The sequence below is a fragment of the Bubalus kerabau genome, chromosome X (assembly GCF_029407905.1).
Source record: "Bubalus kerabau isolate K-KA32 ecotype Philippines breed swamp buffalo chromosome X, PCC_UOA_SB_1v2, whole genome shotgun sequence".
Lineage (NCBI taxonomy): Eukaryota > Metazoa > Chordata > Mammalia > Artiodactyla > Bovidae > Bubalus > Bubalus kerabau.
Window position 1 is genome coordinate 42,818,452 of NC_073647.1, and position 23,688 is coordinate 42,842,139.

Sequence of the window (23,688 nt, forward strand, 5' to 3'; positions counted from 1 at the left end):
TATACCCCTTGGCAGATCATAGCCTCTTTCTGCCACATCAGTTTTGCTGCTTTTACAATAATAGAGATCACATTCCTTTTGAAATTTAAGTGCCACCTGCTGAATTGAAGGGGATGTGATCCAAAACTTCCAGGTTTTTTTCCCCCATCTCCCACAGAAGGAACCCAGCTTCCCAAAGCCCCAGACCACCCTGCCTCAGGCACCGAGTGCTCCTTCTGGAGCCTCACCGCCTCACACTGTGTTGCCTTGTTGTGTGGGACTAGGGGACGTCTCTGCACCGTCCTCATGTGACTGCAGCTCCTAGACCATCGCTCTAGGCGTGGGGGTGTTCTGCTTCTTCTACTGAACCCTCTGCTAACACGGCCTTCCACAGAGCAGAGGCTCCATGAGACTCTGGGTGAGATAAGCCAGTGAGCAAGGTACTTATTAACTCCGACCAATTTTACCCTACTGTCTTTAATAACTAATGCAAATCCAAATAAACATAAATATTTTAGTTTTGTAGAATAACAGATGACAAAAGATTTTAGAATTAACATTTATTTTTTGTTCTCTTTTCATTTTTTTCCCCACACCTGATGGTTTTGGGGATCTTAGTTCCCTAGCCAGGGATTGAACCTGGGCCCCAGCAGTGAAAGCGCTGAGTCCTAACCACCGCACTGTCGAAGAATTCCCAATTTCCCCATTTCTTGACTCCATAAATTATATTGTTCTTTCCCATTTCCAAGAAAAGTCCTATTCCAATGAAATGTTAGCTTCCTCAGGGTCACAAAATAAAATAGGAGAATTCCCAGGCTCTTTTATGGAACAGCAAAACTCCTGTCCTTAAACCTGGTAAGTACCTATACATGTGTGATCATTGTAATTCACAAAGTTAGATACTCAAGTTTTTTAAGCCTTCAGCTGAAAAAAAAACATTTGAAAAATTCGTAAAGAAAGCAGAGGTAAGTCTCCATGTCACTGTGGAAAGAAGGAACCCAAAGATGCTACACACCATGTCCCCACAACTGACCCAGGCCCTCAAGCCCGAGAAGGCTGACCGCTCCCTCTTCAATCACAGAGGGAAGGATCAGCCCCCCTTCCTGCCCCCAGGACACACTGTTGGATGTGGACCTGGAAGGAGTCTGGTTGCTGCTCTGGCTCAGGGCCCCTCTTCCTCCTCCCTCTCAGCCTTTGCAGATGGGAGTGGGAAGGACCTGGAAGCCCCTTGATTGATTTTGAGCAGATGCTCTAGGACGTGCCGCTTGCTGCTCTCTGCATAGGCCTGGGGACCCCACAGGAACTGGTAGCGAGCAGGGTCACCGTGGGGCACCTACTGATAGTCCAGGTACCCCTCCTGAACCCTCTTGGGTCAGCACCCCCTGGGGTCCCTATAGATGTAGTGCTCCCTCCAGGTGTATACGCCCATGTCGTTCAGGGTTTCCCAGATCTCCTCCTCGTGGGCGCAGTTGCCCTCCAGGAGGGTCATGCCTAGAAGCACCACCAGGAGGCCGGCCTTGGGCATGCTGTGCCCATCGCGCACCAGCATGTAGGTGGGCTTCGTGTGGTTCACCTCCCTCACATCCACGCCGAAAACCAGCTGCAGGCCCTCCGAGGCTTGGCGGAAGGCCTCAGGGAAGTGGTGCCCGTCCCCTCTGAGGACCATGTTCAGGATTTCTTCCTTCGTGGTTGGCTCCTTGGTGTGACACTTGAGGAGCAGGAAGTGCATGAGCTCCACCACCAGCAGTGCAGTGGGTCTGGGAACGTGGACGTGGCACCTTCCCACTGGGTGCTCTCGGCCCCACCTAGTCTTGGCTGCTGGAGGCCTCATCTTTGGATTGGCTCCATGGAGCGGCAGCCATGGCAGTGGGGAGAGAAAGGCACCTTGAGGGCTCGAGGTCAGGGGGGATGGGGGCTTCAGCATCAGCCAGCTCCAGCTCCTCCAGGGTGCCCAGGAACAGGACAGAGGAGGAGGAGGAAAGCAAGGAGGAGGGAGAAACGTATGCAACCTCCTCCTCCTCCTCCTCCTCCTCCTCCTCCACCTCCTCCCCCTAAATGAACAGTCCCTCCACTGGGCTCTCAGCCTCCCTTGGGTCCTGAAGGTTGGCCTCACTCTCCTCATGGAGCTCGCTCATCCCAGGCATCAAACCACAGGCAGAAGTGAGGCAGGGGGACAGATGGGGACCACGGGACTGCGGGAGAGAGGGGGTTTGAGCCGCCTTGGCTGTTTGAGTTTGAGTCCAGGGTTTGAATCCAGGGTTTCAGTCCACCCTGGGTGGACTGACACAGGCCACTGGCAGGTCTCCTCTTGAGGGGTGCTCTCGGGCCTCACAGGGACGCTCCTCCTGGGCAGGCTGTCTTCTGCTAACCTGAAGGAGGAAGTGAGGTGGCACCCAGGGGTGCAGTCAGCACAGCCCGAGGTTCTGGGGCTGATACGGTGGGGGGGAATTGGGCCTTGTGAGGTCCCGTCTGTTCTGGGATGGGAAGCCTCTGATGCACGCTCAGGGCACCCACCTCACCTAGACTCCTGGCACTGCCTGGACCGCCTCTGCTCTGCAACCTGCGGACATGAGCTTCAGACCTGTGCTTTCACCTCTGGGTTCCTGGAGCCCCTGTGAGAGGAAACAAGGGGGCACCTCGGCCGTAGACTGTGGCATGGCACTGGGGCCCTTGGTGCTGACGGAGGCCTGGGCTGTACTCGGTGAGGTTCCCCTTGTCCTGAGGTGAGTGGTTCCCCCCTGTGCTCACAGAGGGCCTTCCACTTCCTCCTGGCAGTGTCTGGGCCCTCCTGTCTGTGGTCCTGAGGCAACATTCTCAAGACAAATCCCCTGTACTGAAAGGAAATTTCAGTATGAGATGAGAGAGGAGCCCTGAATACTGGTCACGCCTGCCCAGGGCTAACAGGGCTCACAAGGGACAACAAGGGGCGGCCAAACTCTATGGAGTCCCTCTGTGCTGGGATGACGGGCAGTCGGCTCAGTCTCCTCCTTGACACCCTGGAAGGACGGGGGCAGTGCCCTCTGTTGACTGTGACCCATCTCCATAAGCAAAGGCCTTAACATGCATGACACCGGAAGTGAGAGCACCAATGCACCCTCCTATTCTGGGCGACCCCAGTGTCACCAAAGGGGCACGGCAGGCTGGGCTCCCAGTACTGTGTGTGAGGAGGGGGTCTCCCCAGTGCTCCCCCTGACCTCTGCAGGGGCCGGAGTCCAGACCCTCAGAGGAAGGCCCCCTGGCCTTGACCAACCATCTGGCTGAGAAGGTGGGCCTCAGGGTTCCGGTGGTTTCTAGGGCAGGCAGGAGGGATTTCTGTGGCCCCCTCTTTGTGGTGGGAGTTGGGGTTCCCCACTTCTCCTCAGGGTCCTCACCTTGACTCCTGGTGACTCTGGGACTCCTCCTGCTGCCGAGCAGACATGCTCCGCAGATGGCTGCCCCAGCACAGTCTTCCCGCTCTGGGTCCGCCTCCACCACAGGCGCTCCCCCACCCCCCACCACACAGGGTCCCCACTGTTCTTGGGGAAGCTGATCCTCAGGCCATCCTCAGGACCTTTGCTCTGATTGCCGTGCAGCTTGGCCTGACCCATGCTGATCGATTCCCCCCGAAGCCTGAGCCCTCCAGAGCCCCCCAACCCCACCGCCCGCCACCAAGCTCCACCTCAAGCACCTTGGCAGGAAGAGTGCATCACCCCGGCCTCCGTGCTGGGCTCCCGCGAGGGTACAGAGGACCGCTCTGCAGGTGGATTCCCCTCTTTCTGAGCAGGGGACCCGGCAGTCCTCCCCAAGGGCAGCCTCAGGTCTTTCCTGCCCAAGATCACCCTGGGGCCCCTCAAACTCAGCCGCATCCCCCCAAACCCCGAGGTGCTGCAGTTGGGAGGGGGATGTTTCCTAAGGACCTTCCCAGGTGACCTCCTCCGGGTCCTGCCTCACTGTCTGATGGGGCCCGGGCCCCTCCCTCTGCCCACCTGCAGCCTCCTGACCCCTCAACCCAGACCTGCAGCTGGTCCAAATGGAGAGGCTGCCCTCAGGGGGCAGCACCTGGAGCCACACGCCCAGGCTCCAGGGTGACAGCAGAGGCGGAGAGGGGGACGCTGGGTTCTGGGGTCCAGGGGCCGACTCTCCCTCAGGGTCTCCCCCTAATGTCCCTGCAGGTCCTGGGTGGCCCATCTTCATGCAGACAGCCCACTCCTCACACCAGGACCCCAGCCTCTCTAAGACCCAGATGCAGAAGTTGGGACGCACCACATTTGCTCCTCTCACCTGGGGGTCTCCCAGGCCTGGAGGCAGGGGCGGGTTTTGCTGGGGTCGCCTCTGTTCTGGGGCCCGGGGCCCCCTAAATCCTCCCTCAGCGTCCTCACTTTCACTTGGGTCCCATGTAATCCTCCCCTCTGCCCACCTGAGTGCCCACCCCTATCCCAGGCGCCCAGTCTCTCTGGGATCCAGATGAGGAAGTCAGCACAGGCTGCTTATCTCGTGCTGGGCCTCCCACAGCTGAGCGCAGGGCCAGTTTCCCTGGGACACTCCACCCTCACCCATATTCTGGAGTCCAGTGTCCCCTCAGTGCACCCTCAGGGTCCTCACTTTCTGTCCCAGTAGTCCCTAGGCTTCTCATCTGCCCACCTGAGCCCCCACTCCCACCCCCATTGCAACAAGTCCCAGTCTGGCTGAGACCTAATGCGAATGTCAGGACACCCTGCCGCGTGCCCATCCGCCTGGGGCCTCCCAGGCCTGACGGCAGGGGTGGGCTTCTCTGGACACCCCACTTTCCTACTGCCCCACTTTTCAGGGCTCCAAGAGCCCCTCACTCCTGCCTCTGCTCCTCCTCTTGGCTCCCTTCGGGACCTGGGCTCCTCCCTCTGCCCACTTGAATTTTCTGCCCTGAGACCAAGCCCTCCCTATCTGGTCTGAATTCTGAAGCGCCTGCTCAGGGTCTCCCAGGGAGGACACAGATCCTGTGGGGTCTTAGTCCTCTCTCAGGCTCTTCCTGTGACCCCCCCATAGGGCTGGCTTCCTCTCTGCCAGACTGGACCCTCCTCCCAGACCCAGGCCCACGCTTTCTCAGACCTCTGAGGCGGACAGAAGTTGCGTGACATCACATTGGGACCCGTGGCTCAGGGACTGCCAGGGCTGAGCTGGGAGTGGAGCTGGATTCTCTGGACCCCCTGGGCAGATGCCCCCTCCCCAAAACTCACGCCTGAGGGTCGTCACTTGGGAGACCTTGAGGAAATGCTGGCTGCAACGGGCTCCCTCCCAGTCGGGTCTGTGACTCTGTCCAGCTGCACCCCGAGCACAGAGTGACTCTGCGTCCCAGACTGGAAGCTGGGTGGGGGCTGCAGCGCCCCTGACTGCAGAGGAGGGTCCCCGAGAAAGCACACCTTCCAGTGTTGCCTCCCTGCCCGCAGCCAGACTTCGTTTGTTCTAAGAGTCCTTCTCTGCACGGAAGAGGCTGAGCAGCGCGGTCTGGGGAGGTCTTTTGAATCAAGTTTTCTAACTTTTCGTAGTTCAGAGCCCTGATTTTCACTCTCTTAAGCCACATTCAGAGTCAGAAATATATTTTACATCTTGCCAAATTTAAGAAAAGAGCATCCACTCTTACGCTGCCTGATTCACTCTGGTGCTCAATGCTATTCTCTTATTTCTAGTCCAATCTTCATCTGCTATTTAAAGCGTACGTCTCGGAAAGGCCAGTCCTCACCCTAAGGTGAGGTGATTTCAAGTGGTTATTAGCACAGACGCTGCAGCCCTACTGGCCCAATCGCCCCATTCTTGGTGCTGTCCTGATCTTACCCTGTGGCTTCTGGCATCTGTGGCCTGAGACATTGTCTCCCAATTTACACAATGAAATATGGGCAGAAGCTTAAACTTTCCTGTTACCCATCCTGTCACCTGCTTCTATGCAGGCTACAGCTATATAGATATAAATACATTTAATTTCATTCACTCTCCCATCTTAGTTTCTCGAGAGTTCTTTTGGGAACGGAGGACAGAAGCTCAAGATTCACTGTCCTTTTGGTAGATAAGTTTATAGCACTAATCTTGTAAATCTATGAAAAAAACAAAAAAAAAAAGGAACATTGGGATCGTCACAGAATTCTGTTTCCCATCATTGGATCTGCTCTACTGCTCTATTTATTGGGGAACTCTTGAACTTGCGTCTACCAGTAAGCTTGTGTAATGCCTCCATAGGGATCTTGTCTACATATTTGTTAGGATTCTTTTTAGATAACTTTTGCAATTTATTGCAGTTTTAAAATGAGGCATTTTCTATTACATGTTCTACATAGCTCTTGCTCTTGCTGGGCAAAGCACTGGATTTGGCTGTGGTAATATTCCATCCCTTATTTTTCTGAAGTCTCTTATTTATTTGACTATTCCAAGGGCTCATTCCTTTGAATTTGCTAGATAGATGTTCACATTGTAATATTAAATATTATTTTTTCAGTATAAATTTATATTGCAAAATATAAAGATATTATATTTATATAGCTCTGGTTTTCTGTTTCAGGGCAGCTTCAAAAATTAGACGGGATAGATAACATACTTCTAGGACTTGTCCCTAGCAAGAACACCTCTAACATTTCACATTGCTATATGTTTACATATGTGTATATATGTATACATATACATGATTGATGCATGGTGTATGTTTATATGTGTGTGTGCACACACACATATGTGTATATATGGTTATGCATTTATAGTTATTTTCAGCTGCTGAGTTAGTAAATCAAATGCATTTTAACAACACTGCATTGTACTCTCTGCCCCACGTTTAATGGGTTGGGCATCATAGGTCCTTTTGCTTTATCTATCCCTCACCTACTCTTTGTGGATATAGATGATTTTCATTTTATCATTTGCCCATCCTCCACGCTTATATGTGGTTGATTATTGCTGTCACTGTTTACTTGCTTTTTCCAATGAGATTTCCCTTTGTAATTTTCATAGTTGTAGCTGTGGCCTGTTCTTTTCAACTTTGAGAAGTCCTGTTAAAATTTCTTGTAAAATTGGTTTCATGGTGCTGAACTCTTTCAGTTTGCTTTGCTGCAGAACTTTTGAACTCTCCTTCAAATCTGAACAATATGCTTTCTGGATAGAACACTCTGGAATGCAGTTTTTTTTTTTCCTTTCAGCATCTTAAAAGCAAGGTGCCCCTCCTTGTGGCCTGCAGCATGTCTGCTGAGACCTCAGTTGATAGCCTAGTTGAATTTCTCTTGCAGGTAACTTACTGCATTTCTCTTGCTGCTGCAGTATCCCCACTTTATCTTTTATTTTGGACATTTTAATTACAATGTGTCATTGAGGTGGCCCTCTGGGGGTTGATCCTGCTTGGGGTTCTAGGTGCTTCCTGAAACTGGAGGTCTGTTTCCTTTCCCAGGATAGGTAACTTATCAGGTATTGCATCTTCCATTATATTATCTAACCATTTCTCTCTCTCTCTCTCTCTTCTCTTTCTGGGACCCGTATAATGCAAAGGTGAGAGTGTGCGATGTTGTTGTCTCAGAGGTCTCTTAAATGGTCCTCGTTTTTAAAGCTTCTTTTATCTGTTCAGGTTGGGTGATTTCCACTACTCACTCTTCAAGTTTTCTGACCTGTTCCTCAGGATCATCTAATATACTCTTGATCCTTATTAGTGTAACTTTAATTTCAGCTGTGCCATTCTTCAGCTCTGGTTGGTTCTTCGTTGTGTTTTCTCAGTTTCATTGAACTTCTCACTTCACTTCAGTCAGTCACTCAGTCGTGTCCGACTCTTTGCGACCCCATGGACAGCGACACCCCAAGCTTCCCTGTCCGTCAGCAACTCCTGGGGTTTACTCAAACTCATGTGCATCGAGTCAATGATGCCATGCAACCATCTCATCCTCTGCAGTCCCCTTCTTCTCCCTCCTTCAAACTTTCCCAGCATCAGGGTCTTTTCCAGTGAGTCAGTCCTTCGCATCAGGTGGCCAAAGTATTGGAGTTTCAGCTGCAACATCAGTCCTTCCAATGAATATTCAGGACTGATTTCCTTTAGGATGGATGAGTTTGATCTCCTCACAGTCCAAGGGACTCTCAAGAGACTTATCCAACACCACAGTTCAAAAGCATCAATTCTTTGGCGCTCAGCTTTCTTTATAGTCCAACTCTCACAGCCATACATACTACTGGAAAAACCTTAGCTTTGACTAGATGTTTGTTGGCAAAGTAACGTCTCTGCTTTTTAATATGCTTTCTGGTTTGATCATAGTTTTCCTTCCCAGGAGCAAACGTCTTTTAATTTCATGGCTGTAGTCACCATCTGCGGTGATTTTGGAGGCCAGAAAAATTCGTCTGTCACTGTTCCCATGCTTTCCCCATCTATTTGCCATGAAGTGATGGGACTGGATGCCATGATCTTAATTTCTTGAATGTTGAGTTTTAAGCCAACATTTTCACTCTCCTCTTTCACTTATATCGAGGCTCTTTAGTTCTTCTTCACTTTCTGCCATGAGGGTGGTGTCATCTGCAAATCTGAGGTTATTGATATTTCTCATGGCAATCTCGATTCCAGCTTGTGCTTCAGCCAGTCCAGCATTTCTCATGATGTACTCTGCATATAAGTTAAATCAGCAGGGTGACAATATACTCCTTTCCTGATTTGGAACCAGTCTGTTGTTCCATGTCCAGTTCTAACTGTTGCTTCTTGACCTGCATACAGATTTTTCAGGAGGCAGGTCAGGTGGTCTGGCATTCCTGTCTCTTGAAGAATTTTCCACAGTTTGTTGTGATCCACACAGTCAAAGGCTTTAGTGTAGTCAACATAGCAGAAGTAGATGCTTTTCTGGAATTCTCCTGCATTTTCGATGGTCCACAGATGTTGGCAATTTGATCTCTGCTTCTCTGCCTTTTCTAAATGCAGCTTGAACATCTGGAGTTTCACGGTTCATGAAATGTTGGAGTCCGGCTTGGAGAATTTAGAGCATTACTTTGCTAGCCTGTGAGATGAGTGCAATTGTGCAGTAGTTTGAACATTCTTTTTCATTGCCTTTCCTTGGGATCGGAATGAAAAGTGACCTTTTCCATTCCTGTGGCCACTGCTGAGTTTTCCACATTTGCTGGCATGCTGAGTGCAACACTTTCACAGCATCATTTTTAGGATTTGAAATAGCTCAACTGGAATTCCAACACCTTCACTAGCTTTGTTCATAGTGGTGCTTCCAAAGGCCCACTTGACTTCACATTCCAGGATGGCCGGCTCTAGGTCAGTGATCACACCATCGTGCTTATCTGGGTCATGAGATCTTTTTTATATAGTTCTTCTGTGTATTCTTGCCACCTCTTCTTAATCTCTTATGCTTCCGTTAGGTCCGTTCTGTTGCTGTCCTTTATTGTGCCCATCTTTGCATGAAATGTTCCCTTGGTATCTCTAAATTTCTTGAAGAGATCTCTAGTCTTTCCCATTCTATTGTTTTCCTCTATTTCTTGGCATTGATCACTGAGGAGGCTTTCTTATCTCTCCTTGCTATTCTTTGGAACTCTGCATTCAGATGGGTATATCTTTTCTTTTCTCCTTTGCCTTTTGCTTCTTTTTTTTTATTTTTATTTTTTTGGTGTTATCTTTTTTTTTAATTTAATTTTATTTTTTTTTAATTTTTTAAAAATTTTATTTTATTTTTAAACTTTACACAATTCTATTAGTTTTGCCAAATATCAGAATGAATCCGCCACAGGTATACATGTGTTCCCCATCCTGAACCCTCCTCCCTCCTCCCTCCCCATACCATCCCTCTGGGTCGTCCCAGTGCACCAGCCCCATTGTATTAGTTTTGCCAAACATTGAAATGAATCCGCCACAGGTATCCCCGTGCTCCCCATCCTGAACCCTCCTCCCTCTTTTCTCAGCTATTTGTAAGACCTCCTCAGACAACCATTTTGCCCACTGGCATTTCTTTTTTCTTGGGGATGGCCTTGATCATTGCCTCCTTTACAATGTCACAAACCTCTGTCCATAGTTCTTCAGGCACTCTGTCTATCAGAGCTAATCCCTTGAATCTATTTGTCACTTCCACTGTATAATTGTAAGGGATTAGATTTAGGTCATACCTCAATGGTCTGGCGGTTTTCCCTACTTTCACTATGTAACTTCTCACTATGTACATCTGTTCTTCTCTCAAATTCTTTCAGCATCTTTATGATCATTACCATGAACTCTGTGTTTGGTAAATTGCTTTCTCCATCTCACTTACATTTTTTCCTGGGGTTTTATCTCATTCCTTCAATTGGAACATATTCTTCTGTTCCCTCATTTTTCCTCATTGGCTATTTTTATTTCTATATCTTTGGCAGGTTGGTTTTATTTCTTGATCTTGGGATAGTGGTCTTTAGAAGGAGACAGCCTATGTATCCCAGCAGTCCCCTGCCCTCTTGTCACCAGAGATATATGCTCTAGTGTTGCCCCTGTGAGGACTGCATGGTCCCCTCTCTTGAGGCAGGCTGACTGGTTTGGGCAGCCTGGTAAGCATGGCTGACCCCTGGTCTGCTTGGTTGCCAGGCCTTGCCTTGTGCAGAGGCTGATGATCACTGGTGGGTGCGGTTGGCTCATGAGGTGTCTGGCTGCTGAGACCTGGGTGGTCCCAGGTCTAGTGCCGGCCCACTGGTGGGTGGAGCAGTGTCCTGGGGTGGATGGTTACACAGCCAAGGGTTCCTAGATCTAGTGCTAGCCTGCTGTTGTGTGGGGCTCATTCCTGACACAGCTGGTTTCAGGGTGCAGGGTGTCGGTGGATCAAGGATCCTCCTTCTCATCTGGAAATCCAGCTCCTATGGGGTCCCGGGTCTGCTGCTTGCCTGCTAGTGGGTGGGCTTGGACCTGACATGGCAGGCTGTAGGGCTACAGTGGACCTGGGGCTGCTGCTTTTTCACTGTTGGCTGCAACCCAATCCTGGCGACCCTGGCTACAGAGCATGTGTTCCTGGAATGGGTGCCAGCCATCTGGTAGGTGGAGCCGGTCCCAGGGTTTCTGACTGCCAGCCTTGGTTTGCTGAAGTTGGTGCCAGCCCACTGGTGGATGGGGCAGGGCTTGGGCCTCTGGCTGCAGAGCTGAGGGTCCCTGGGCTTATGCGGGCACACTGGTGGGTGGAGCACCATCCTGGGCACCCTGGTGGCAGGGCCAGGTCCTGTGTGGGCAGGGGACTCCAAGGATCCTAATGCAACTGGCGTGCTGATGGGTGGAGCTGTGGCCATGCTCACCTATCTGTTTGGTCTGAGTCTTCCCAGTACTGATGCCAACAAGCCGCCTGGTGGGGCTGAGACGTCTTGCTAATAAGTGAGAAGGAGGATTTTAAAATGGCACTTGCCAGCACCCATGTCCTTTGGTAGAACCCCTCAAGTGGCTGCCACCAGTAGCTCTGCCCCAGGGTGAGCTCCATTTGCCTACTGCCTCTCCAGGAGCTCTCAGAGATGAGCAGGTAGGTCTCACGCAGGCTCTTTTAAATTTCTGCATTCACACAGAGTCTTGGAGTGGGTGAGATTTTCTGTATGTACTTGAAAAGCGGAGTCTCTAGCTGCTAAAGCTGCCTGGCTCTCCTTAGAGTAAGACCTGCTTTCCTTCAAACCAATGTTTTGTGGGCATGTTGTCCAGGTGCCTGACCTGCAAGCTAGGTGCCCAGCGTGGGGCTCAGACCCCTCACTTCCTGGGAAGAACATCTGCAGTGGTGATTATCCTACTGTGCGTGCATTGCCCACTCAGGGTACGGCTCTTGACTATACCATGAGTCTTCCCAGCTTACCCATCCTGAAGTGGTTGCCTTTCTATAGTATATATAAAAATGTGTTTATGTATATAAATATGTAATTCTAGACATATTAAATTATATATATACACATATATATATTATTTCTATATATAAACTTGTATTATTTTCATCACAGAGTACTGCTGAATCCTCAGTGTCATACTGTTCCTCAAGAAGACCATTGAGCTATCAATGGTGAGTTGATCACAATATCTCATTTCCATCCTTGAAGGAGGAGAGGACTATCTTTGCTGAAATTGATAGGTACACATTCTCGATGTGGGTTTCACTTTCCTGCTTGCAGCACATTGTCTGGTGCCACTATTTGAGGGCTCACAGAATGCAGGACTGAGTGACACAGAATATTTCACAAAACTATGCAGGACCAACAGATCCTCTAATAGCACACCAGGGGCTCAGAGGGCAAGTGGCTGTGAGATTCAAGGTCGCTATCTCAGCCCCCACATTCCAGAAGCTGCTGGTCTTCTGGAGCAATGGAATGACCTCTACAAAGCACATGTGATGTGCACACTGGGATATGGGAGCCCATGGTGCTGAGTTGTCACCCTCCAGGGATCAGACACACTCCACATCTGTCATCCTTAGTTCCCCCACGAAGTAAGATACATGGACCTTGAACCAGCATGTAGAGTGACCCCACTGATCACCACTCCCACTGACCCATGACCCCACCTACCATCCATCACTCCCAGGGACCTACAGAGAACTTGCACTTCCAGTCTCCCAAGAGTAGGTTCTATATTTCCACAGCAGGACTGTCCACATTAGCCACATCTAGCTATTTACATTTGACTTCACATTATGTTAAGGTAGAAGGCCGGGCCCTGGGACACACTAAGCACATTTGAGTTTACAATACCCAGCCTCATGTGGCTACTGTTTACCCTATTGCAGGTGGTGACACACGACAGGCTGTTCCCAAAGCAAGAAGGTTCCCCCAGGAGACACGATAGCAGTCCTACTGACCCATGAGCCGTGGTTCCCATCTGGGCACTTTGGGCTCCTCCTGCTAGGGGACCAGCACACACAGAGAATTGTCCCCATCCTGGCAGGCAGTGGTGACCGTGATCCTAAGGAGTGTGCGGGTTACCCTGGCACAGGGGAACAGCGAGGAGACATCTCTAACAGCCAGGTGATGTGTCTTGTGTTCCTGCAGCGAAGACAAGAGTCTTCTCTTGTGTTTCAGTGGTGAACTGACAAGCCCAAGAGCAAGGGTCTGAGAAGGGCATGGGGCCCAGGGCTTCAGAACCCTGAGGGACAAAGTCTGTATTACCTCACCAGGGAAGCCACTGGAAATGGCCGAGGTCCTGGCTGAGAGTACAGGGGATGTAGAACGGATCTCGGGCAAGAGAGAGTGACCATCAGTTGTGGTGCAGCAGCTGCTGCATCTGTGAGGGCCCAGCATTTGTCCAGTCTTTCTCTCTGAGCTTCTTTAGGAGGAGAGGAAGCCAACCAGAGTCCTCAAGGAGCTGTCCTCAGATGAGGTGCTTTCTCCAGATGAAGGGAGTGTATGTTCCTTGTTGGGAGGTGTCTATTATAGTGGATGCTGTGGTACCACCCAGATCTCCTCCTTGTGACTAGCCCACTCGTTTGCCCAGGGCCACCGGTGTTGGTGGAGGAGGACTCAGAGCAAAAGTCTTCTCTGGAATTGCCCTCCACTGAAGGGGCTGCCTCCCTGGGGGCAGCTCGTTATGAGAGACTACTCACAGGATCAGTGTGGGGAGCGTACAGCAGCCTGACCCCCTCACCTGGATTAGGTTGATCTCTGCAGGGTCTTCCATTTTAATGTCTGCTTTCTGAAAGTTACTATGACCACTGTGCTCTGAAATGGAACCAGAAGTGAACAACAGAATGAAATGCAAGTTAGACACAGAGACTTAGCCTTTGGAGGTTGAAGTCACCGGCAGGGGCAATCTCTGTGCCCTGTCAGAAATTCCAGGAGTATGACTCCCAAGTATTTATGTTGGACTCAATCACAAAGCTATATCTCAAGGCTTCTGTGCCCTGATGGTTATTTTGGCAAGTCAGATCATCTTCTTGTCCCAGTGAATAAATGGAACAGAATTAGTAACCATTTACCACTCCTATTGGAGAAGGCAATGGCACCCCACTCCAGTGTTCTTGCCTGGAGAATCCCAGGGACCGGGGAGCCTGATGGGCTGCCGTCTATGGAGTTGCACAGAGTTGGACACGATTGAAGTGACTTAGCAGTAACAGCAGCAGCAACCACTACTATTATGGTTAAAGTATTTATACATCACACAGTAAGGCAGAGGAGTATGGATGGATGGACTCCAAGTTAGATGTTTTCAACGGTCCTCCTGTTTGCATTTCATGGGGCACAAGGAAGGGGCTACAGGTTGGGTACTTACAAATGTTAGTATCCCCTGTGACAAGGGATAGGTCAGCTACAGTTGAGGCGCTTATAATCAGCCTCCTGTTTGCTTTCTGAAACGAATAAAACAATACAGACAGCGTAAATAGCCAGTGTTTGTCTCTTATAAATACCTAAATGTAACAGTCATTTCCTTGCCAGTTAGGAAAAAGAGGGGCAAAACCTTGTTTGAGTAAAGGACAAAGGGATCTCCACTCCTCCATGTTTTGTACCAAGGGAGACATCAGACATGTGAAGCAAGGCTCCTTGTGGCTCAAAAGTCAAGGGATAATGCCAGACCATAATGAATCTTGCTCCTCATGGAAACCTTCACTTCGAGGTCCATCTCGGCTGAGGGGTGTGTACGAACGCAGGGGAGTGTCCCAGGGAGGTCAGGTGTAGAGAAAGAAACCAGATGATAGGCCTGAAGGAAGACAAAAATCCAGGACTGCCTCATATAAATGGTTTTACCGCCTCTTGACTGTGCTCCTGCTCACCAGGTGTGACATCCACACACTCTCTCACTACAGGATTGCATCTCTGCCTGCTTCTGTCTCAACTAAGCCATTTCTTTATGTGCTCTCCCACTTGTCGTGCTATGTTTCTAATAATAAACCTCGTGCCTGCATTTACAGTTTCTGCCTCTGTGATAAATGCATTTTTCACTGGAGGCAATGATCCATGAAACAATAGCGTTCAGCCTCTAGCCCTTGCTAGTCTCCTGGCTAGGATTCCGGGCTCTCATCCAGGCTACCCAGGTTCAATTCCTGGGCAGGGAATTAAGATGTCACTTCACTCAACCACTCACTGCTGCCTCACGAGATCAGTGCCACTGGGAGGAGCCCAGGTCCTCACCTTGGCCCTGCATGGACGGCGCCTGGACAGAGCTTCCATCAGTCAGTCAGGAAGGAGCCTTTCCAGCTTCTTGGGACCTCAGCCCCATGGATGTGGCACCGCCTTCCCCCAGAATATCTTTCCACCGCACCCCAGATATCAGCACAAATGGGATGCTTTTTTTCCCAAACCACATGCTATTTTTACTTATATGAAAAGTGTTTTTCTGTCTTTGTATTTAAATTGGTGAGTTGCTCATGTATTTATTCCCAAACTGTTGGAGGTTTACCTAGGATCCCATGTTCCCTGCAGGCAGCTTCCAGGAAGCAGAGGGAGGAGTGATGTGGGCAAGGACCTGGAGTCTCTCCCCTGCCCTGCAGTGTGCTCGGTGCTCAACAGACAGCAGCCGGTAGGTGTAGCCTGCGATGAAGACGATTCCCTTCATGTGTTGAGGAGTTTTTGAGAAAGCCAAACGTGACTTGAATCTCTCCAACTGTTTCTAGTCGCTACTCTGTGTTGCCACTTTCAAATGCAAGACCTGATTTCGTTTCCAAGGCTCTTGTGAACGTCAGGGAGGGGTCCCCCTGGCTCCCTCCAGTGCTCTTTCTGCCCTTCCCTCTGCAGTGATGCTGCCCACAGTCTCAGCGAGCTGAGGATGTGCCCCTGCCTCCTGAGCCAGACACAGTCTCCCCCGGGAGGCCCGGCTGCCTCCACACGATGGGACTTGCCTGAGCACCTGCAAGGTGCCCTTAGGCTCCGCGACAGCCATGAGCTTCATGAGGGCAGGTATCAGGCAAGCGACAGTGAGAGGACAAGGGCAGTGGGAGTTCTATTCATAAAATCTAGCTAGGATACGCACAATGCCGCACTTTTCACCTCCAAGGAGAATTCTGAGGTGTGTGAATTCAAGTTCAGTGCAGATTTTGCCACTGTGGTTTCCATAACGCCTCCTCATCTATGGCTTTAGGGCCTGACCACCTGGATAAGCTCCTCCATTAGGTTAAGTGCACAGCCACCAGTTTCAGAGAAGACACTCCGTTAAAAGCCTACCAAAAGTTTGGGGGTGCTTAGCAAGACGTCTTCAACTATATTCTCCAAGACTGAGTAGATTGTGCAGCAAACCAAAGTCCACTCACCCCTCCCCATTTTGCAAATTTTTGGTGTACCTAGATCAAGCAGCATAGACAGGTGTCTAACTGTTTCTGACCACAGTGTAACATCCCTTCCTGCCCCAGGTAATTTATCTAGGACAGAAGAGGATCTTCTAGTGTGTATGTCCCATTTCAGATTTTCTTCTCACCCATAAGACACTGTGTATAACTCTGGCTGCGGCCAACACCCAGGTTCATTACCATCACCTCTCACAGGATGAACCCAGCTTCCCAAAGCCCCAAACCGCCCTGGCTCAAGCATCAACACTCAAGTGCTCCTCCTGGACCTCACTGCCATGCACCGAGTTGCCATCTTCTGTGGAATTAGGGGACGTTTCTCCACGTTCCTCATGTGACTGCAGCTCTTAGATTATCACTCTAGGTGTTGGGGTGTCCTGCTTCAAGTGTCCCCACTGCTAACACAGGGCCTTCCAGAGAGGACAAGTTCCATGAAGGTTTGTGGAATAAGTGAGCCAGAGTGGGGCACTTACTAAGTCAGATCAGGCTTTGTGTGCTTTCTTAAATAATAACTTGAAAAAATCCAGTTGAACAGAGATAGTTTAGCTGTATAAAATGACAGACAAGAAGTATAGAGGAACTCACCTCAAATATATCTTATTTCTTAATTCTTACTAAGTAATATCGTATTTCCAAAATAGTTACATTCCAAGTCCATGTAATCTCGTTCTGGATCACAAAATAAAATGAAAGAGTTCACAATCACTTTTACAAAACAGCAAAACTCTTGTTCTTGAACTGGTAAGCACAAACACACTGTGATCAACATTACTGACATAGTTGGACACTGAAGCTCCTTAGGCCTTCTATTAAAAGGAATAACATTTGAAAAATTTCTAAAGGAAACAGAAGCGGATCTCCATGTTACTATAGAGAACAGGAAGCCAAAGATGCTACACAACAGTTCCCCCAACTCTCCCAGCCGTCACGACTGAGAAGGCTGAATGCTCCCTCTTCAAACACAGGGGGAAGGATCAGCCTCCCTTCCTACCCCCAGGACAAGCTGCTGGATGTGGGCCTGAAAGGAGCCTGGCTGCTGCTCTGGCTCAGGGCCCCTCTTCCTCCTCCCTCACACCTCTGCACACCGGGGTGGGAAGAACCTGGGACCCCTTCCATTGACCCTGCACAGATAGTCCTTGACTTTCTGCTTGCTGGTCTCTGCATAGGCCCGGGGACCCCACAGGAACTCGTAACGAGCAGGGTGGCTGTAAGGCACCTGCTGGTACTTCAGGTACCCCGCCCGCACCCACACTTGGGTCAGCAGCTCCTTGGGCTCACCATAGATGCAGTGCTTTATCCCAGCAAATACCCCCATCCTACTGAGTGCTCCCCAGATGTTCTCCTCACTGACCCGGTCCCCTGCTAGGAGAATCAGACTCAGGACCGTCACCAGGAGGCCAGCCTTTGGTATGCTCTGCCCATCCGTCTGCATCTCATTGAGGGTGAGGCCCAGGATGGGGACCATGACATAGATGTGCTCTCTGTGGTCTACCTCTTTCATATCCAGGCCAAAGGCCAGCTGCAGGCACTGTGTGGCTTTACGGAAGACCACTGGGAAGTGGGCCTGGTTATCCCTGAGGACCATATTCAGCATTTCAGCCTGGAAAATCGGCTCCTTGGTGCCATACTTGAGGAGCAGGAACTCCAGTAGTTGAGTCGTCATCCTATTCAGAGCCTGCTTGAGCAAGATCTCCGCATCTCCGGCGGCAGAGGAAAATGAGACTGGAGGGAAGGAGGCCAGAGGGGTTGAGGCATCCTCCGCCTCAGCCCCCAGGAGCTGCGCCTCCACTGGGCCCTCGGCCTGGATTTGGCCCTGAAGGTCTTCCTCAGAAGTGCAGAGCTCATTTGTTGGGACCACAGGCATGATGACTGGGGTCTTGTGCCCAGTGGGGGTGTGGCAGGGGGGCAAATGGAGACCACTGACCTGGGAAAGAGAGAGAGTGTAAATGGTCTCAGTTTTGAAATGCTCCACGGGTGGCTTTGACTGAGTCCACTTACTGGTCTTCCTTGAGGGCTGCTCTTGAGCGTTACAGGGGCGCTCCTCCTTGGTGGTCAGTCCCCTGTCAAATGAGGAAGAGAAATTCCGGCTCAGGATGCAGCCAGTACAGCCTGAGGTTCTGGGGCTGACAAGGTGGGGGGATTAGGGCCTTTTGAGGTCCCCTCTGTTCCGGGATGGGGAACCCCTGTGCACACTCAGGACACCCACCTCAACTTGGCACTCCTGTGACCTCAGAACACAGACCTCAGACCTCCGCCTTTGCGTCCTGGTTCCTGGAGTCCCTGTGAGACAAACGGAGGGGGCACCTCGGGGGTAGACTGTGGCACAGACCTAGGCCTTCAGTGCTGGTATGAGGGGTTGACTCTGTGAGGTCCCCCCAGATCTGGGGTAGGTAGTCCCATCGGGACTTTACTTTGGGGCCATCTGAGTAGGACTTACCATCGGCAGCCACCAGCTGGAAGAGACCAAAGCCAGAAGAGGGGCAAGGCCAGGTACAGGGGGTGAAGGGGTAGAACCACCAAATCAGGCTAGGCCAATCAGCCTGCTATGGACCCCATCTTATGGAAGGGACAGTCATTAGGGGCCCATCTGACCCCTGCGGTCTCTCTCAGTGGTAGCTGAACCAGGACTCACCAGGGCCTGGCCTTTCAGCAGAAGCCAACCACAGGCCTGCCCATTGGTATGGAGGGGAGTGGAGCCAGGGGCACGTGCGTCAACCCATCCAAGGCCTGACCCCCTGAAACAAGCACCTGGCAGCAGATGGGAGCCTTTACAGGCAACCTGAAACATACTTTTCTGTACTTTCAGATAAGAGACAAGTTGTGGATCCCATCTCCATCCCCTTTCCCCTCCCCTACACCGGGCCAGAGCTGCCTCTCCACATCACCTCTGTGACATCATGAAACAAGTAAGGAAGCGGACCACTTAATTGGCTGCCTGGCCCACGACCCAGATTCTAGAATCTCCAGACAATATTGGAAACTGAGACCCTGGTCTGAGGCCCTTCTGCCCTGAGTGTTCACTGCTTGGGTAGAGAATGCTCCTGAGGTAGACTGGCTTCCCATGAGGCGCTTGCAGCCCCCCTGGCCCCATCAACTGATGGGGAGCCCACAGCAGGGGACCGCCATGATTCCTCCCTGGATCCAAACATGGATTCTCAGGGGCGGCTTTGGAGAAGAAGGGTGACCAACCCGAGAGCCCAAGACAACCTGCCCCCACAGGGCCCAAACCCAGAAACGGCCAACGAGGATGAGAACAATGCCGTCCTCAGGCTGTCCTTCCCTGGAAGCTCTGGGTGATAGTGGAGGATGCGGCCGTCACCTCTGCACTGGAATGACGAGGGAGACATGGTGGTCATCAAAGCAGATCTCTTCCAGACAGAGGTCCTGCAGTGCAGGGGTGCAGACAGGATCTTCGAGACAGACAGCATCAAGACTTTCAACTGCAAACTGAACCTGGATGGGTTCAGGAAAATCTGCCCTTCGGGTCACTCTGTGGGGAAGAAGAGGATGATGGTAATGTAGAAAGCCCTTCCGGGGAGACTAGACTAGACAAGCTGAGTGCTGGACTGGTTTCATTTCCCAGGAGAACTTTTTTCTCGTGAGAGGGTGGTTAAGGAAAGAGGAGAAAGCAGGACCTGTCATGTTCCACCAACCCCCTTACAAAGGATCCATAGGGGTGACTCCAGACCCTGAGGGGCCACTTGAAATCAGGGAGAGCCAGTAACACCTCAAGCGAGGCTGGCCCCAAGGGACCTCTAGGGAGAACACTCACTAAGGCCTCATAAGCTGCCAGGAATGAAGAGACTTTATCTCCATGTTTAGGCAAGGTCCAGACGTGGTGGGGAGGAGGGCGGTGAGGAATTGCTATTCTCCCACACAGTGGCTAAAGTGATTCATTTCCTTTCAGATCTATCGGAACTCCAAGTTTCAGAGAGACACCTCTCCTCCTGCAGGACATCTGGAGGAAAGGTGACCCCAGAATAAGTGCTTAGCCCTCCACCAGCGCAACAGCAATCCCAAAGAGAAAGAAGCAAGCTGTGGTGACCAGACGCTCTCCTAAATTCCATCACAATGAGTCCACCCAAGAGGCTGACAAGAAGGCCCAGAAAGGAATCCAAACAGCTCACAGAACCCCTGGCTGGTGCTCATTTGTGTTCTGTGGCCTTTGGTCTATGGGCAGTGTAGCTGGGGGGGCCAGGGCAAACCATCTCCCCAGCGAGCAGGGTGGGCCCAGTGGAGAGGGCATGTCCAGCAATGCCACGTCTGTACCCCCAGCTACTGCAGGAAGGGACGGCGCAGGGGTACTGCCCTAGAGCCCCACAGAGTACCCAGGTTATGGTTTGGTGATGACTATGTACATCTATTATTCCATTGTGATGGTCGTCGTTTCAGTTGTGGCCCCAAATGAGGCCCCTGAGGTGGATGAGCAGGAGGATTCCTCAGTTTACAAGTGTGCCCTCTGTAAGCAGTTTGAGCCGCCAGGTCCCTAGTGACACTCAAAAGCACTCTCTGGTAATAAAAATATCTATTTCTAGCTCTAATAAAGTACAGCAAAACTCCATGGGAATAAATAAGTATTGAATGAGAACTGCAAGTCTGTGTTCTTTCTGTCTGTCCATGCTACTCACACACGGCACTGGGTGAGCCCGATGAGGCTGGAAGCCCACGCCCCAGGCAGGCCTCAGTCCAGTCCCCATGGTACCTTTTCATCTGAAGCAGCAGCATTTCACACATTCGGCCAAGAGTGTGGCTTCCGAGCCATGCGCTGAGGCCAGCCCAGGATGGGCTGGTCCCTGCGCCTTGCCTGCCACACAGCAGAAGACCCGGTCTGGCTCCTGACCATGGGGGTGTCACCTTCCATGAGTCATGCACCCTGAAGCAGAATGGGCTCCTCCTGGGTCCGCCGATGATGCCATAAGTTTCTGATCAGCAGCTGAGCCTCTCCAGATCCTGATCCAGGGATATCCCCAAGAGGCCCACTGGAAAGGAGGGTCACCCCACTCACCAAGGGCCTTGCAAAAACATGACTTTAAACCCAAACACAAGTACAAGTTTCCACAAGGTGAACACCAGCCCTTGTTGCTCTGCCCCCACAGCTGTATTTAGGAGCCTAACTTTGGATATGGAGCAGCCAGGCACCGTGTCCAGCACACATGCTTTGTGAGCCAAGGGACACTTTACAGTAGGGCAAGGGTCACCTGCAAGGACAAACCACGGCTGGTTTCTGGGCCTGCAGGCCTCTCCATGTGCTGGAGGCCTAGCCAGCTGCTGACACTCAGCCTCACCCCCGGCATTCCCCCATCAGTCCTCTGGACACTGTTCCAATATCGGGGAATTTGGACCAGAATAGAGAGGGAAAAACACTAACCGGTTTCCTAACAACACATTTCTCTCAAGTACAAAGACCCAGCAGGGCCAAAACGAGTGGTGACATCTTTTTGTAAAAAGGTACAGGCCTGGAGACTCTTGCTGAGTCCAGAGTCCCGGCCCCCGGCCCCGCACCATGTGGGCAGTTCACTGCAGGGTGGGGCGGATTCAGACCGAACCAGACCAGCATGTCCTGGGCATGGTGGCAACCAGATGGTGTCACCATGAGCTGGTCTCTCAGTCACCTTCCTCTCGAGAGCCCAGTCTGGACAGGCCTCCTGACCAAAGTGGGTCAGGTGCTTGGGGATGTCCACCTGGAAGATGTCCTTCCTGGCCCTCCCCAGGACGGGCTGTAGCAGCCAGCGAGAGTCGGCGAGCGCAGTCAGGTACTTCCGTTGCAGGTCGGGCAGCATGGCTTGATTCTCCAGCTCCTCCACCTCATCACAACCTAGGTTTTCTGGGCACAGCAAAGTGACCCCCATCCACGAGACCTGTGTGCAAAGACAGGACACAGAAGGAGAACAAGGCGATTCAAAGTCATGCCTGCTAGAGACTAAGACTGCATCACAGAGGAGACCCAGAGTGAGCTGGGTCCTCTGGCTGAGCATTTCAGGCGGGTTCACCTCAGCAAAGGGAACTCGGGGTAAGGCCAAGCAAGGGAGGGAGTGAAATGAAAGGGAGAGGCCTGGTGCTCCATGAACCCACCAGGCCATGGGCACCTCTCAGTCTGCCCACTGCAGGCTGCAGGGACAGAACAGGGGGGCATCAGCGGTGAGCCTGCAGACATCAGGTCCCCAAGCGATTCACCAGCAGACAGGAGTTGCTGTGGGGCCTCACTCCTGGGGAGTCAGGGGACTTGCTCAGGCCCGGCTGCAGGCATTAGGGCTGGGGAACCCAGGCTGGGTGCTGTTCTACCTCTTATGGTCTCTGCTGGGCACACCCTCCCCCCACACACACACAGAGGCAAGTGCCACATGCAGACCCGGATATGCCTCTGCCTTTCAGAGCACAAATGGGGACTGAGGCCCAGAGTGGGGGTCAGACACCTCGGGCCACCATTTCCCAGCCCAGGGACCCTCTCTGCCCCTCTGAAGAAACCTCAGCCCCACCCCTCCTCCCTCTACCAACCGGTTCAACAGAAAACAAATGACCACAAGCTGGCTGAGATCCAGGGCAGCACCAGGGGCCATGCGGGCAGCCCGGGGCAGGGTGTCACTTGCCGACGATCACTCCGTGGCCGAACTTTTCCCTGTCTCGCAGCAAGGCCTGGATCTGGACAGGGCTCATCCCCAGCCTCTGCTCTAGCAGCTCTTGCCAGTCCACGTCCTCCCAGTCCCAGTGCCCGATGTGGACAGCCAGAGTAGAGTGCTGGGTCCACATAGCACGGGCCGCCACCACATCTCCACGGTCTTGACGCCGTAAGGCTGTCAGAAGGACAGACAGCCGAACTTCATCTCCCAGGGCTCCCAGGACCTCACGTGGGTGTGGAAACACAGAACCACAAAGACCAGGAGCCTGACACAGCAGCCTCCAAGCTCACAGCCCTGGGCCGGACATCAGCTCCACATGTCCGAGCATCCTCCAAGCCTGCTGATACAGAATGGGGGGGGGGGAACGGGTCACAGAGGGCTGGCTCCTTCCATCCATCTCCACACTGTCTGTTGACAGGGGTTGGCAACCCAGAGGACCCATCCATCACATGCAGTCTGTGGGGAGGTCAGGAAGGAGGGCGGGGCAGTGGGAGAGAGGCACGTGGTGAGTTCCAAGACAGAGGGCCCTTAAACCCTGGGAGCGCTGAGGCAGGAGGGCAAGCCCCTTGGCTTCGCAGCCCAGTGGCCGGGCTGTGGTCCTCTCTCAGCACAGACAGACACAGTCCTGGGCTTGGCTTCCCCCGGCCCAAACACTGCCCCCACCCCACCTCCCAACTCCCTGGCCCCATCCCTGCCTATGCTCTGCAGAATCCCCATCTTAGCCCAGGCCTGCTGAGCACAGATCCATGCAAACCAATCTGGCCTTGGCCCTGGACGGCCCTGCCAGTTGTCTTCCCCATGTCTTTGGGAACCACGTTCCTTGCAGCCCTTCCCACACCACTGCCTCCACTGTCAGCAGATGCCGCAGTCCCCACCTAGAGCCTAGAGAAAGAATGAAGGAGAGCAGGAACTACTGGGACGGGTGCACTCTGTGTCATTGCTAA

At 51.9% G+C, this 23,688-nt stretch overlaps 1 protein-coding gene and 1 pseudogene across 1 annotated transcript; both read right to left on the reverse strand.

Moving 5' to 3' along the window:
• Positions 1-17,196: 17,196 nt before the first annotated feature.
• LOC129639964 (melanoma-associated antigen 10-like) lies at positions 17,197-17,991 on the reverse strand. The gene has a single exon (XM_055565257.1). The coding sequence runs from the start codon at positions 17,989-17,991 to the stop codon at positions 17,197-17,199; it is 795 nt and encodes a 264-aa protein (XP_055421232.1).
• A 379-nt stretch (positions 17,992-18,370) lies between these two features.
• LOC129639965 (protein EOLA1-like) lies at positions 18,371-22,948 on the reverse strand (annotated as a pseudogene).
• Positions 22,949-23,688: the final 740 nt, after the last annotated feature.

Coding starts and splice junctions, on each gene's coding strand:
- LOC129639964 (XM_055565257.1), bottom strand. CDS start 17,991: ATGCCTGTGGTCCCAACAAATGAGCTCTGCACTTCTGAGGAAGACCTT.